Source organism: Sinocyclocheilus anshuiensis, unplaced genomic scaffold (genome assembly GCF_001515605.1).
Source record: "Sinocyclocheilus anshuiensis isolate Anshui unplaced genomic scaffold, SAMN03320099.WGS_v1.1 scaffold542, whole genome shotgun sequence".
NCBI classification, from domain to species: Eukaryota; Metazoa; Chordata; class Actinopteri; order Cypriniformes; family Cyprinidae; genus Sinocyclocheilus; species Sinocyclocheilus anshuiensis.
The window spans coordinates 284,610-300,456 of NW_015547685.1; the positions used below are offsets into that span (position 1 = coordinate 284,610).

Genomic DNA, 15,847 nt, shown 5'->3' on the forward strand with positions numbered 1-15,847 from the left:
CGCTTTCACAACGAAGCACACAGTGCCTTCACGACATGGCGGCGGCGGCAACAACAATACTACAGCGAGAATAAAAGTTACGCCTTCTTTCTTTGCGTGAACATTTGGGCGGCGTTATGCAAATCTTCCCAGATAGTGACGTAGACATGTGGGGGCGTGTTAGAACGAGCCGTTTTAGGTAGGTGTGGCTGACTCTGAACTTTTATAAAGAATATCTCTTTGGATTTGAGACTTTAGTCTTTGCAACTTTACAGATCTTCTTTATGCACCAAGAGCTTGTAACACTCCAAAGAGAAAGGAAAAATTGAAATCGCATCATATGACCCTTTTAAGTATTGTTTATAAATAATTTATAAATAATTTTATGCAGAATTTAATAAATTAATGTGATTTATTTTACATTACTATAAGAGATATGTAAGTGGTTTCAGGTGGTGAAGTTGTAGTCATTTTGTGCCATTAATATTAATTCAATAATATAGCAAAAAACAGGATAAACTAAGATGTGGCAGTGGGATCAGGAAAATGATCAATTCTGACTCAAACTCACATTGCATACTTGAGCGCCACATATTTAATGTGATTTTTGCTTTGTTCAAGGTGGCCACTATATTGCCTATTGTCGGAACGAGCTGAACCAGCAGTGGTACGAGTTTGATGACCAGAGCGTTACTGAGGTGTCTGAGTCCTGTGTTCAAAACGCTGAGGCATATGTGCTCTTTTACAAGTAAGAACATACATAAACAGATATGAAGTACCAATATTTATTTATTACTCCTAACCCCTAATGCTATTAACCTCCCTGCCATATAACCTTACAAATACAACCTATAAACTTATAACCATATAAATATTATCATATATTAAGTAACAATAAATTGATATCACTTCTAATATATATAAAAAGCAATAAATGTAAAAAATTGTATATTATAATTTATTTTTAATGTATTAAAATTAATTACAATTAATAACTCATGACATTCCTCTTTCAAAAATTTGTTTGTGCTAACTGTGTTACGTTCAGAATGTTTTGGAGTTATTATTATTTTATTTTATTTAATATAACCTAAAATCAAACTGGGGTCCGGGAGCACCTAGTGCAGGGGTGTCCAAACCTGTTCCTGGAGGGCCACTGTCCTGCAGATTTCAGCTCCAACCCTATTGTTGAGCTTCACAAAATAGAAAGTGGCTGTAAGAAAAATAGCTAAAGCATTGAAAATACCCATTTCCACCATCAGGGCAATAATTAAGAAGTTCCAATCAACTAAAGATGTTACAAATCTGCCTGGAAGAGGATGTGTGTCTATATCGACCTAATACACAGTGAGGAGGAGAGTTTGAGTGGCAAAAGACTCTCCAAGGATCACTGCTGGAGAAAATGCAGACATTAGTTAAAAAAAAATCAAACAGCCCCTACATCACCACATGTTGTTTGGGAGGGTTTCAAGAAAAATCTTCACTCATCCAAAAACTAACTCCAGCATATTCAGCTGTCAGACACGACTGGAACTTCAAACAGTACTGGCTTCTATGGTCAGATGAAACTAAAAAAGAGCTTTTTGGGAGCAAACCCACCAGATGGGTTTAGTGCAAACAGTGATACAACGTACCCCAAGCCCATGGTTAAATATACTGCCGGATCTTTAAAGGGGACTTATTATGCAAAAATCACTTTTATAAGGTATTTGAACACAGTTGTGTGGCCGCAGTGTGTGAAAACAACCAGCCTATAGTGGTAAAAACTGCCCACTCATTTTTTTATAATCCCAATAAATCATAAATAGTCTCTCCAAATGAGCGGTTCCAGATTTCTCCCTGCGTACAACGTCATCGTAGGGAAAAATTCCCGCCCATTTGTGACGATCTCTGCCCGATTAGCATACACACCACCCTGAGTGAGAAGCAGCAGTCCACCATTACTGTTTTCTTGCTGTAGCTGCTGGAGATGCAGTGTCAGCGCCAAAGAGGCAGTACAAGTGTCGTGTTTCAGGATGCACCAACGAACATAGGAGTCTCCATAGACCGCTGAGGATGCGGTGGTTAAATTTCATTTTCGAAGGAAATGTCCTGGAAAAAAAACGGAAAAGTCCTAAATGTTTATGCTAATCATTTTACGTCGGACTGCGTGCTACCAGAATGATCGTAAATAGGAATGTGGTAGTTAAAAATTGCATATGAAAGCAATGTGAAGTCGACCGCTTGAATTTGTCGAACAAGTGGGACTTATAAAGTTTGTGATAGCATGCAAAGGCACCATGAGACTAGCTATGTTGTTATTTTTATCACGCATGCTCCCCATCTGTGTAATTCATAAACATGCATTTATTATGCACAGTACAATCAGATGACTGACTTTTAAACCGAGTACATTTTCTGTACAGATAACAGGCTTGTACTAATAGTGGAATGTTTATTTGCAAAGGCCAGCATTGGTATGCCAGAGCATGAGATCTTGAAGCTCCGCCCTCTTCGAAAAAGGGAGGCGGGAGCACCAGCTCATTTGCATTTAAAGGGACAAACACAAAAACTGCGTGTTTTGCCGCATTTCAACAAGCTATAAAAAATTATCTGTGGGGTATTTTGAGCTAAAACTTCACATACACACTCTGGGGACATCAGAGACTTCTTTTACATCTTGAAAAAAGGGGCATAATAGGTCCCCTCTAAAGTTGTGGGCCTATTTTTCTGCACTGGACGTCTTTTTCAGATACATGGCATCATGGATTCTATCAATTACCAACAGATTAAAAATCTAAACCTGACTGCCTCTTAGAAATCGTATAATGGGCCGTGGTTGGATCTTCCATCAGGACAATTATCCAAACAAACATCAAAATCAACACAAAAATGTGTCACTGTGCACAAAGTGAAACTTCTGCCATGGCCGTCCCAGTTCCCTGACCTGAACCCTATAGAAAATGAGTGAGGTGAACTGAAGAGAAGAAGCATCAACACGGAGCTGTGAATCTGGAGAGATTCTGTATGAAGGAATGGTCTCTGATCTCTTGTCAGGTGTTCTCCAAACTCACCAAACTCAACAGAAGAATACTCAGAGCTGTTATCTTGGGATCTTCACTGAATTAGGGATGAACAAACAATGATTTAAGATGCATCTGTTCTTTTAGGCAGAAAAGCTCAAGGTTATGTTGAGCATGGCAAACGGCCTCGAGTCTGACTGTAAATCTCAGTGCTGTCTTGTCAGGTGTTCTCCAAACTCATCAGGCATTACAGAAGAATACTCAGAGCTGTTATCTTGGGATCTTCACTGAATTAGGGATGAACAAACAATGATTTAAGATGCATCTGTTCTTTTAGGCAGAAAAGCTCAAGGTTATGTTGAGCATGGCAAACGGCCTCGAGTCTGACTGTAAATCTCAGTGCTGTGGTGAAGCATGTGAGTTGACAGTTGCTAAATGGCGCTGATGTCATTTGTGTGTGTGTATGTATGTGTGTGTGTGTGTGTGTGTGTGTGTAACAGGAAGAGTAACGACGAGACTCAGAAGGAGAGGCGGAAGGTGTCCAGTCTGCTCAACATGATGGAGCCAAGCCTCCTGCAGTTCTACATTTCTCGCCAGTGGCTGAACAAGTTCAAAACCTTCGCTGAGCCAGGACCCATCTCCAACCATGACTTCCTGTGTGCCCACGGAGGTGAGGACCACTCTTATTAAGATCTGGGCCTTTCCCACTTGACCATTATAAAGTATTTTATACACCACAGATATGACTCCACACCAGATATAATTGCAGATTCTACCAGCATTACAGAGGTCAAGTGCCGCCACATCCTTTTCACTGATTATGTTTGTTTTTACTCTCTTCCTCTCCTTTCCACTTAAAAAGTGCAGTATGAGGGCAGTGAAAAAATGTGAATCTCTTAAGAAAGCATTTTTGTCCCCTTGATGTGATTTGTTTGAACTGAGTCTAATGAATTTGAAGGAAAAGATGTGACAGGAACAAAGATACAAGAAGTTCCCTATGAATTATTTATAAATCTTCTTGCACGCTGTTTCATGTTGACTTTCAGGGTACAGATGCCCATTTTTGAGTAGATAAACAAATTATTTGGTGGTTAAAATTATGACCTCTTGTTTTTCTTTCTACAACAGGTGTTCCTCCAAATAAAGCCTCATTTATTGACGATCTGGTTATGATGCTTCCCCAAAATGTATGGGATCATCTGTATAGCAGGTAAGAGTTGTCACTGCTCTTTTTATAACTTCCTTTGGAAGTTGAGCTTCTTATTAAATGCTAATTGTTGGCTCGTTGTTGAATAGGTACGGAGGCGGCCCTGCTGTCAATCACTTGTATGTCTGCCACACCTGCCAGAACGAGATCGAGAAGCTGGAGAAACGCCACAAGAATGAGCTGGACATGTTTGTTCGGGTAGGAGTCGCAATGGCATCGTAGATTAAAGGGTTAGTTCACCCAAAAATGAAAATTAGCCCATGAATTACTCGCCCTCAAGGCGTCCTAGGTGTATATGACTTTTCTTCTTTCAGACGAATCCAGTCGGAGTTATATAAAAAATTTAATTTGATCTTCCAAGCTGTTTAATGGCAGTCAGCGGCTGTTGCAGTTCAGTTAGATTAAAGTGATTATTACGTTTTGAATATGGATATTTTTCTTACAAAAACACATCGATTTGCTACAGGAAGCCTTTGTTCACCCCCTGGAGCCATGTGAGGCACTTTTTATTATGGATGGATGCGCTTTATTCCACTTCTTTTGGACTGAAGCACTGTAACACCCGCTGACTGCCATTAAACAGCTTGGAAGATCAAAGTCAATTTTTAATATAACTCCGATTGGATTCATCTGAAAGAAGGAAGTCATATACGCCTAGGATGGCTTGAGGGTGAGTAAATAATGGGCTAATTTTCATTTCTGGGTGAACTATCCCTTTAAAGGGACATGTAGAGTGAAAAGCGTCTCATTGTTTTGGGTTGGTCTAATGCCTAGACTGTTATCTGGCCTCTTAATGTGTGCACAGACACACACCCACCCCCTCCATCACCACCACCACAAACACCCTCTCAGAATGAGATCAGAAGTCACAGTGACCTCTGCTATTTTTCATATGCGTTTTCTTCAGAGAAATGCATTGTTCCCTACTGTAAAGAGCTGTGATTGGTGAATGATTTCACTTCACAGTGCACAAACACGATTAATCAATCAAATTTGTTGTCCACTATTTCCATTATAGATTATTATCAATTTGTTGTTACAGCCCTGAAGCCGATAATTATTTTCTTGTTATGATTAATAACGTCTAAATATAGATGCATTCCTGGTGAACCCACCACTCGCACTACTTGTACTATAAAATGACTAACATGACTACAATGACTAACAATGACTAACTTTACATGAAGTGTTAGACTGTATAAAAAAACTCAAGTTGCGAGTGCAACGATCAAAGGTCTCTGACTAGTGCATGTTCACATAGAAAAATAATAGAAAAGCAGTGCAGTAGAATGCAAAAACACGTTCTGTGTGAATGGCCCTATAGGAAGCAGTCGCTATTGTAAGCCGTAGACAGCAATGTAGCTCACTAAGATTTGGAACAGAGTTTCTGTCTCAGTTTTTCGTGTAATTGTTTGTTTGGCTGCAGTGAGGTAGGATGATATTTTACGAAGGAACACTCAGGTAATGGTATCTTTCTCTTTCTCTTCATGTGTTTTTTCTCTTTCCCCATCTCTTCTGTCCTTCATGTAGCTCAACAAGGCGTTTCAGGAGGAGGAGTCTCCTGTGGTGATATACTGTATCAGCATGCAATGGTTCCGGGAATGGGAAGGCTTTGTCAAAGGCAAGGACATTGGTAAGTCATTTCTCATCCCTGCTTGCTGATACTTCTAAAGTATCTGAAAGTTTGAAATCGAATATTAGCATTATGTCCTGCGGTTATTGATGACTAAGGAGTTCTTGAAGAATTTCATTATAGATTTTGTTTGCTTTTCACCTTTGTTTGGGGTATTTGGTGTGTTTTTGTTGATGGATGGTCTTGTGTTTTTCAGACCCACCAGGACCAATTGATAACTCCAAGATTGCTGTAAATAAAAATGGACACATCACATTAAAGCCAGGTATTTATTTATTTTTTTTTACATTTGCCATGTCTTTTAAAGTTACCATAAAACAGAAATCATAACCCATTTTACGTCCTCAATACGGTGTATTACCAAGCTAAAGTTCCTCAAAATATTTTTAAAGTTAAATAACATGAAGTTAAGTCATTTTTGATTGAACTGTCTTTTTAGGAAAGACTTTTATATTTCAATTATAGGTGCACAATTGAACTGATCACGATTATTTTGCTTTCACATAAGCACAAATCAACAAGGGCATGTTAACTCATACGCAGGGTTTATTTTACCACAATCTAGTTTCCTGATTTATTATATCCATCATGAACATTGAAGCAACTGTATGTAGTTTTGTATATTGTGCATATTGTGTGAAAGAACCAAAAGCCATTTGTCTTATTAGATGTTAGTTTACTATCAGAATGATTTTGAAATGAATATTTCAAGGAAAAAAATAATAATAAAAAACTTACATAACAGTTGCTTTAACACACTCTCTACAAAACCTTGAGAAGCTTCTCTCAAAAGCTAAAACTGTAAAATTCGTATTATTAAAATAATTCCAAATCCTGTTAAAGGGATAGTTCACCTAAAAATGAAAATTGTCATCATTTACTCATCATCAAGTTGTTCTAAACTTGTACGACTTTCTTTGTCTGTTGAACTCAGAAGAAGATATTTTGAAGAATGTTGGTAACCAAACAGTTGACGGTAGCCATTGACTTCTATAGTATTTCTCCCATACTATGGAAGTCAATGGGTACCGTCAGCTGTTTGGTTACCAACATTCTTCCAAATCCAAGTTCTGATTGGGGTTTTAAGCTCTTAATATTTAAATGCTTGTAGAGACAAGATCAATAACAAAAAAGCAGCTTGCCAATATTGCAGTTTTTATGCTTAATTAGTCAAGAGAAGCAGAAATCATGATTAAAATATGATTAATCGTGCAGCCCTACATTCAGTAGTGTACTTGTTTCAGGTACATCATTAACACATTTGCTCAAAAAACATGCGTTTTGCTTCTTCTCTGCTTTAACAGGCGCTGATTCAGGTCAGATATCTGAAGAGACCTGGAACTTCCTCCATTCCATCTACGGAGGAGGGCCAGTGGTGACCGTGCGGCCCAGTGTCAGCCATCAGGAGGCTGAAACTTCTCAAGCAGAGGAGAAGATCGAAGTGGAGACGCGTTCAGTGTAGTTTTGCTGAGATGCTGCTAGACCACAAGGGGACCTAGAAACACTTATTATTTTGCACTTCACTTTTGTTTCCAAGCGTTCAAGTAAAGGACCTACAGCTTCACCTCAGCATACACATCTCTGCCACACTCTCTATACCCTTTATGACTGTTCTTTATAGCAGATGGATGGATTAAACATCCTCCAGTGTGCTTTCTTTGTATATAACATACATATCCACTTCCTCTTGACACTAGAAACCAAGTAGACTTAAGGCACATTTTCACAGTCCATTAATGCATTTGATTTCTATGTGCAGCTGCGTTCATGACAGATTTTGCTTCGCCCAAGCCAAATAGAACATGATTTGTGTACACCGAAAATGAATTCCACTGCATCTAGATATTTTTGAGGTACTGCCTCAATTAAGAAAATGAAAGAACATGTTGTCTTAGTGGATGAAATCTTCATGTTTTGGGTATGAAGGGATACTAAATGCTACGTAGTCTCAGGAAAGAACTGTTTTTTTTTGTTTTTTTTTGCACTGTACTGTAGATTCAAAAGCGTGCATGCTTCAGCTCTGATGCTCGATATGTATTTGAATGTACTAGTACTTAAAGAACACATGCACTAATGTTATTTATTCCAGAGGGGTATGATTATTCTGGCATTCATGGACGTTTCCTTTGTTCGAAAATGATTCGACGAGCTAAATCGAAGCAGAATGCACCGCTAATAAGAATGATGTGGCACATTATGCTGGCAAGAAAATCAATTCCTCATTTTTATTTGTGTTGCATAGCTGTGCCACTGAGTTGCATGGAGATGCAAACAATAAGGTGCACATTTGAACACATCGTTGGCTGTCTTGTTTAAAAATGCTATGTGAAAGAAAAAAATCCGATCAATTAAATCCTGCTGCCTCACATGTGTACATTCAAGGCATTATTTAATGTATAGAAGGATGTGATTCTCTTTCTCTTCATGTGTTTTTTCTCTTTCCCCATCTTTTCTGTCCTTCATGTAGCTCAACAAGGCGTTTCAGGAGGAGGAGTCTCCTGTGGTGATATACTGTATCAGCATGCAATGGTTCCGGGAATGGGAAGGCTTTGTCAAAGGCAAGGACATTGGTAAGTCATTTCTCATCCCTGCTTGCTGATACTTCTAAAGTATCTGAAAGTTTGAAATCGAATATTAGCATTATGTCCTGCGGTTATTGATGACTAAGGAGTTCTTGAAGAATTTCATTATAGATTTTGTTTGCTTTTCACCTTTGTTTGGGGTATTTGGTGTGTTTTTGTTGATGGATGGTCTTGTGTTTTTCAGACCCACCAGGACCAATTGATAACTCCAAGATTGCTGTAAATAAAAATGGACACATCACATTAAAGCCAGGTATTTATTTATTTTTTTTTACATTTGCCATGTCTTTTAAAGTTACCATAAAACAGAAATCATAACCCATTTTACGTCCTCAATACGGTGTATTACCAAGCTAAAGTTCCTCAAAATATTTTTAAAGTTAAATAACATGAAGTTAAGTCATTTTTGATTGAACTGTCTTTTTAGGAAAGACTTTTATATTTCAATTATAGGTGCACAATTGAACTGATCACGATTATTTTGCTTTCACATAAGCACAAATCAACAAGGGCATGTTAACTCATACGCAGGGTTTATTTTACCACAATCTAGTTTCCTGATTTATTATATCCATCATGAACATTGAAGCAACTGTATGTAGTTTTGTATATTGTGCATATTGTGTGAAAGAACCAAAAGCCATTTGTCTTATTAGATGTTAGTTTACTATCAGAATGATTTTGAAATGAATATTTCAAGGAAAAAAATAATAATAAAAAACTTACATAACAGTTGCTTTAACACACTCTCTACAAAACCTTGAGAAGCTTCTCTCAAAAGCTAAAACTGTAAAATTCGTATTATTAAAATAATTCCAAATCCTGTTAAAGGGATAGTTCACCTAAAAATGAAAATTGTCATCATTTACTCATCATCAAGTTGTTCTAAACTTGTACGACTTTCTTTGTCTGTTGAACTCAGAAGAAGATATTTTGAAGAATGTTGGTAACCAAACAGTTGACGGTAGCCATTGACTTCTATAGTATTTCTCCCATACTATGGAAGTCAATGGGTACCGTCAGCTGTTTGGTTACCAACATTCTTCCAAATCCAAGTTCTGATTGGGGTTTTAAGCTCTTAATATTTAAATGCTTGTAGAGACAAGATCAATAACAAAAAAGCAGCTTGCCAATATTGCAGTTTTTATGCTTAATTAGTCAAGAGAAGCAGAAATCATGATTAAAATATGATTAATCGTGCAGCCCTACATTCAGTAGTGTACTTGTTTCAGGTACATCATTAACACATTTGCTCAAAAAACATGCGTTTTGCTTCTTCTCTGCTTTAACAGGCGCTGATTCAGGTCAGATATCTGAAGAGACCTGGAACTTCCTCCATTCCATCTACGGAGGAGGGCCAGTGGTGACCGTGCGGCCCAGTGTCAGCCATCAGGAGGCTGAAACTTCTCAAGCAGAGGAGAAGATCGAAGTGGAGACGCGTTCAGTGTAGTTTTGCTGAGATGCTGCTAGACCACAAGGGGACCTAGAAACACTTATTATTTTGCACTTCACTTTTGTTTCCAAGCGTTCAAGTAAAGGACCTACAGCTTCACCTCAGCATACACATCTCTGCCACACTCTCTATACCCTTTATGACTGTTCTTTATAGCAGATGGATGGATTAAACATCCTCCAGTGTGCTTTCTTTGTATATAACATACATATCCACTTCCTCTTGACACTAGAAACCAAGTAGACTTAAGGCACATTTTCACAGTCCATTAATGCATTTGATTTCTATGTGCAGCTGCGTTCATGACAGATTTTGCTTCGCCCAAGCCAAATAGAACATGATTTGTGTACACCGAAAATGAATTCCACTGCATCTAGATATTTTTGAGGTACTGCCTCAATTAAGAAAATGAAAGAACATGTTGTCTTAGTGGATGAAATCTTCATGTTTTGGGTATGAAGGGATACTAAATGCTACGTAGTCTCAGGAAAGAACTGTTTTTTTTTGTTTTTTTTTGCACTGTACTGTAGATTCAAAAGCGTGCATGCTTCAGCTCTGATGCTCGATATGTATTTGAATGTACTAGTACTTAAAGAACACGTTTCTGCACTAAATGTTATTTATTCCAGAGGGGTATGATCATTCTGGCATTCATGAACGTTTTCTTTGCTCGAAAATGATTCGACAAGCTAAATCTAAGCAGAATGCACGCTAATAGGAATGATGTGGCACATTACGCTGGCAAGAAAATCGATTCCTCATTTCTATTTGTGCTGCATAGCTGTGCCGCTGGGTTGCATGGAGATGCAAACAATTTGAACACATCCAATGGCTGTCTTGTTTAAAAATGCTATGTAAAAGGAAATCCGATCAATTAAATCCTGCTGCCTCATGTGTACATTCAAGGCATTATTTAATGTATAGAAGGATGTGAAGTCATTTGTCAATATTAATTGTCCGCCGAGATGAAAGCTGTATCTGAGTGGCTACTATTAAATCCTAAACTTGTGCTGTCGATATCTGTCATCATTCTTATGATCTGAAACTTAAGAAATTGATATTTGTTAAATTGCTTTGTAAATGGATATATTTCACAAAAACACAAAATCAAATAAGAAAATAATACAGGACATTTTTTGGACATTTTGATGTTATTTTCAGGACAAATAAGCACATTTCCACCCAAGTGCTCATTACAGTAATGCATTTTTAAGTTAGCAAGTGATTTTTAAGTTAGCATGAAGGTATTAAAATACAAATGACTACCAAATATAAACAAATTTTTATTTATTTATGTAACATACTTTATAATTTTCTATGTTTGGTTTTGGGGTGAAATATGACCAGGATATGTTTTTGCAAGATTCAGTTGTAGAAGAGGGTTTTTTCAATTCTTTACATGCCACAAACTCACAAAATTAATGATCCCTGTGCAAGAGACCTCCATCCTAAAATGTAAATTCCATCTATATATATATATTCTTTTGTATATTTATACTGTAGAAATTGATATTATAAACATGCCAAAATATTGTTTGTAAAATATTTAGTTTTAATCAAATTACATTTATTTTCTATTCATTATAGTACTGTACTGTTAATATTATTTTACTTGAATATATATATATATATATATATATATTTTTTAAATAACTTATTAAATGATTTTCAATCTTATTTATTTTTATTTTTCTCTAACATTCCCATTGACCCCTTAGCACTCCCTGGGGTCTCAGTTTTAAAAACCCCTTGTAGAAAATGCTTGACCTGTAAGACAGTGTCATCACTGTTACTATATTTCAAGGCATTCTTTTAACTGTGAGTTTAATTCATCGACCTCAACTTGACATACAATTAAAGTAGTTTACTGAGCCCTAAATAGTCATTCTTGAGACGGGGGACAAAACAGGTCCAGCAAGGGTAACTGCTATTAGCTTTAAAAAATACAAATATTTTTCATTTTAAATGTCATGAGGGATTAATAATAGAATGTATTTAACACAATTATCACCTTCAATTTAATTTTCTCATTTATTTTTGTTGTGTAATTGTTGGTCACATGTGAAAGTGTAATCTGTCTGCTAACACCAGAATGTGTTTTGAAATGTTAAAAACATCTTGAATACTGTTAAAGATAAAGTTGAAATTACATTACACAGTCCAAGGTAAAAAAGCACATTTTGTTAAAAAAGAGAAAAGTTGGGAGGTTGTATCAAAGCATAGCTCAGTAGCTTAGTACATGTAAGATATAAAAATGTAGATTCATTTGTCTGAGTACAAGGTTTTATTTTTTCAATTTTGCACCGTTTTGTCCCACTTCTCAAGAATGACTGATTGGTGCAATCTAGCCGTTATTTCCATTCGCGTAGACAGATCAATAGGACACAATATTGCATTCTTCAGTACAATATGCTGCTCATCATCAGGCTGAAACGGTCGGTCGGATCAGCGCTGACAGCAGAGCTCTTGAGAGCCGGTCATTATGAAAGCAGCGAGCGTGTGGGCCGCGGCTGCTGTCCTGTACAGTATCGCAGTGAGCGGGATTGTGGGATTCACATTCACAGCAGCACCGAGGGAGAAAAAAAACATGGCGGCTGCCGAATGTGCAGCAAACGATTTGCGGAAGTGAGGTAAGTGTAATTCTGTAGCTTCATAAACCCTTTTACATTGAATTATCCGTCACTCAAGTCCAATTCCCCGACTTTATCTCGAAGTTAAAGCAGACTCTGGTTCAGGAACCGCTCCGGCTCTAAGGGTTCGAGCGGCAAAGTTGTTGCGGCTGATCAATAGTGTATGTTCACGCTGCCCCCGCTCCTCTGCACTGTTACACGCTAGCCTGTTAGCTTCCACATGTAGGCCCTTTTATCTTCAAAAGTCATTTACTCACTTGCTCTGCTGCTTGCGTTTATTTGACACGGGGAAACAACCATTTTTCCGTTCGCTAACAAGTGTTATGAATGTGCGTTAAATAGGGTGCGCCAAATTCGTTAGCATTAGCATGTTAAATGTATCATCTTTATTAGCGCTCTTAGCCAAAATGCTAATTAGTGACTGAGTTGTGGAAAAAAGAAAGAAACCGAATTGTTTGTTTCTCGTTGTTGCGTGGCCATTTACACGATAAATGTATTTTATTAATTGTAGCGCAAAATGAGTGCAATTGCGCACCCTGTGAATGCAGTAGTTAGCAGGTGAGCTAATAAAACCCTGCGGACACATTTGTTTTGTTCAGTTAAACGGTTAGTTGTGTCTTAAAATCATTTTTTTTAAAACATGTTTTATGAAATGCATGGAGCAGACGTGTTGCATTAGATACTAATTCAGAAGGTGAGCTCCGCTCAGAAGCCGCCGGAGCTGGAGAAACTTGCACCGGGGTGTTTTGGGAGGCAGCCGGGGCTGCACATCATGCCGAACCGCGGATGCGGTGTTGCCGGAGAGGCCCGTTAAATGCAATCGAAGGAGAAAATGTTACTTCTCACGACTGTGCTAGATAAATAACGGCGAGTTAATAATCTGCAGCAGTGCTTAAGACAGTGTGTCCGATTTATGAAGGCGAACCCGTTTCAGGGGAAAACATCACATTCTGAGAACAGGTTTTTAATGAGGGTTTATCATTTTTCAAGCACGGAGCCAAACTGGGTTCTCTGAAACCACTGAGACGAGCAATTTAGAGAACATGCAGAGGGCGAGTGCTTTCCTCCGCGTTGTCATTTGGACTGGGCTGGAGTGTTTTCTGATAGTTCATTGGCGAGCACGTGTCAATTTAAAGTTCTTCGCCACGCGCGCGAGCTCTACGATTATTCAGGAAGTTTTAAATTCGTAACGCGTGCGGCGCAAAGCGCGAGCAGAATAGCAACGTCATATTTCAGCTCCATAAAAGCAGTCTGCGCGAGTTTGGGGGCAGCTGGCGGTGATCCACCATTCTGGGATGAGCTTCTGTTGGTAGTAGTGTCTGTTCTGGGTCTTCTTTACACAAGGTGTGATATAGGACAAAATCTGTCGTTTATAATCTTTCCATGGTTTCTTTGATTCATTGGATGAAAAAACAATAATCCCAAAACAACCATTTTAATAATACATTTTAATCTAATGCTTCCAAAATTTCACATCCTGTATAGGGATATGCCGGTATCAAATTTTCATGTTGCGATTAATTGCTAATGCTATTATTATTATTTCTGCAGTTTAGCGCCATCTGCTGTCAGAGAGTGAAAGTGCGCTTTCATCCAGAGCGTCTCTCACATGTTCCGCCATGTGCTACTCGTCCGCGTTTATTTACATCAGAGTGCGCACACGTCTTTCAGGCAACATACAGCGGTGTTGTGCATTTTGACCAGTTTATGGGAAAAGTATTCTTAAAATGCATTCAAAATTCTGAATAATTTGTTATATATATAATTATTCACGGTATTTAGAAGTGCCCACGATAACAATATCGTGCATATTAATTACCATAATATATCGCATTACCGAATACCGGCACAAGTCTACTGTCAAATGTTGTTCTCAAAACAATATTACGTTTAAGGGCAATGAAAACAAATAGTGAATGTAGCTATGTAGGCTGTGCAAACATTATGTGCAAAAAAGGTTAAAAAAGCACAGACTTTAACTGGTGCAAGGTAGGAGGGGAATGCACATTAACACATGTGAACATATTTACATTTATACTCCATTACAGTAGACCCTTTGCTGTCACTGGTCTCAAAAAATAAATACAATTACGTTTGTTAAATTGAGAATTTGAATGTTATGTTTAATGCCTAACAAGAAATAGTTTAGAAAAATGTAAGTTTGTGCACATTGCCCATTAAACAGCACACACATGGCCTGATAGGGCAAGCTGCTCTATATGCTTTTGTTGAAGCACTTAATATGGCTTATTCTGACATTTAGGACAACTTAGGTTGTGCACTTTTCCCGCAACAGGTTAGTTTATGTTCTTCGTTTTTTTTCCCAGATGCGGTTTGTCGAATTGTTTTATTCACTGCTGTGACTTGACTGGCAGATGTTTTCTTTGCATAGTGCAGACTTGATTAATAAAAGATAATTAACAAAAAATGATCAGTTATCGTTTTTATTAATTAGTTGTTGCCGCCCTAAAAATGAATTATTAGTAAATTAATTGCAGCGTGTTTCCATATAGAGTTTATTGTACAGTTCCTCTTGGTTGAGGCATCATGCATCACCAATGTCTTACTGAGTAACTGTAGGGCATAGCTAATGTCCATCTGCAGGCTTATAACGGTATTAAAGCAATAGTTAATTCTGAAATTAAAATAATTTGTCATTATTTATGCTGTCATTCACTAAAGACCTTAGCTTAAATCTTATTTACCTTCATGTTCACATTCAAAATTGGTGCATTTTTATGTGCTTTGCCAGCATTGACGTCATTGATGTGTTGTAAACGAATGAGACAAGCCATTGGATCCTGAATTAAATTCAATCCAAGTAGGGAAGACTTGGAATATAGAGCACAAGTCATATAGACTACTTTGTTAATTCTTTTTTAGTATCCCCTCCAAAAGATGAACAGCACACTGGTTTGGAACAATATGAGGATGGGTACATAATATGTGAATTACTCTTTCTGCTTTTAACTGTCCAGTTTTGTCTGTGGACAATACCAGACGGCATGAAGCATCTCCATTGGCTGTCATAGGAACAATAAGAGCTGCTGCACAGATGGGCTGCTGGGGTCTGAGTGATTCCACTAATTGTGTGTTTAGTGTTAACTAAAGCAGGCTGTAAATCCAAAGATTCTGGTTCTGTTAAAACTAAACGAGGTCAAAATTGACATCTCCATTTGTAATTTATTATTTTTAAGATTTAGAGTTCAAATGTTCATTTATTAGCTGATTTTATTCCATAAAGATTGATATGTTTTGGCTGATAATGCTATTTAAAGGGACTAAATTAATCATAACTCATTTGAGAACAGAACCGGTGTGACACAAATTCACCCCCCCCCCCCTTTTTTTTGCACTTGAA

The 15,847-nt window shown here is 37.7% G+C and overlaps 3 protein-coding genes across 4 annotated transcripts in view; all 3 read left to right on the plus strand.

Moving 5' to 3' along the window:
• Positions 1-8,222, plus strand: part of LOC107703237 (ubiquitin carboxyl-terminal hydrolase 33) — a 33,360-nt gene extending 25,138 nt beyond the window's left edge. Inside the window, exons 18-24 of the mRNA XM_016505783.1 lie at positions 601-727; positions 3,482-3,651; positions 4,110-4,191; positions 4,278-4,386; positions 5,719-5,821; positions 6,018-6,086; positions 7,126-8,222. Coding sequence (XP_016361269.1) covers positions 601-727; positions 3,482-3,651; positions 4,110-4,191; positions 4,278-4,386; positions 5,719-5,821; positions 6,018-6,086; positions 7,126-7,283 — 818 coding nt within the window. The 3' untranslated portion in view covers positions 7,284-8,222. The remainder of the gene's footprint in view (positions 1-600; positions 728-3,481; positions 3,652-4,109; positions 4,192-4,277; positions 4,387-5,718; positions 5,822-6,017; positions 6,087-7,125) is intronic.
• A 71-nt stretch (positions 8,223-8,293) lies between these two features.
• On the plus strand, positions 8,294-10,887 carry LOC107703239 (ubiquitin carboxyl-terminal hydrolase 33-like). Its single transcript, XM_016505787.1, has 3 exons — positions 8,294-8,391; positions 8,588-8,656; positions 9,696-10,887. Exons 1-3 carry the CDS (start codon positions 8,343-8,345, stop codon positions 9,851-9,853), a joined length of 276 nt encoding a protein of 91 aa, XP_016361273.1. The 5' UTR covers positions 8,294-8,342; the 3' UTR covers positions 9,854-10,887.
• A 1,363-nt stretch (positions 10,888-12,250) lies between these two features.
• Positions 12,251-15,847, plus strand: part of LOC107703238 (ZZ-type zinc finger-containing protein 3-like) — a 14,389-nt gene continuing 10,792 nt past the window's right edge. For both annotated transcript variants that reach the window (XM_016505785.1, XM_016505784.1), the window contains exon 1: positions 12,251-12,486. The gene's annotated coding sequence lies outside the window, so the exon portion shown is untranslated. The remainder of the gene's footprint in view (positions 12,487-15,847) is intronic.

What these genes read in the sequence shown, in the direction of transcription:
- LOC107703239 (XM_016505787.1), top strand. Translation starts at nt 8,343, where the DNA reads ATGCAATGGTTCCGGGAATGGGAAGGCTTTGTCAAAGGCAAGGACATT. An exon ending in TGTCAAAGGCAAGGACATTG is followed by an intron (nt 8,392 to 8,587) that starts GTAAGTCATTTC and finishes TGTGTTTTTCAG; the next exon opens with ACCCACCAGGACCAATTGAT. An exon ending in ACACATCACATTAAAGCCAG is followed by an intron (nt 8,657 to 9,695) that starts GTATTTATTTAT and finishes CTGCTTTAACAG; the next exon opens with GCGCTGATTCAGGTCAGATA.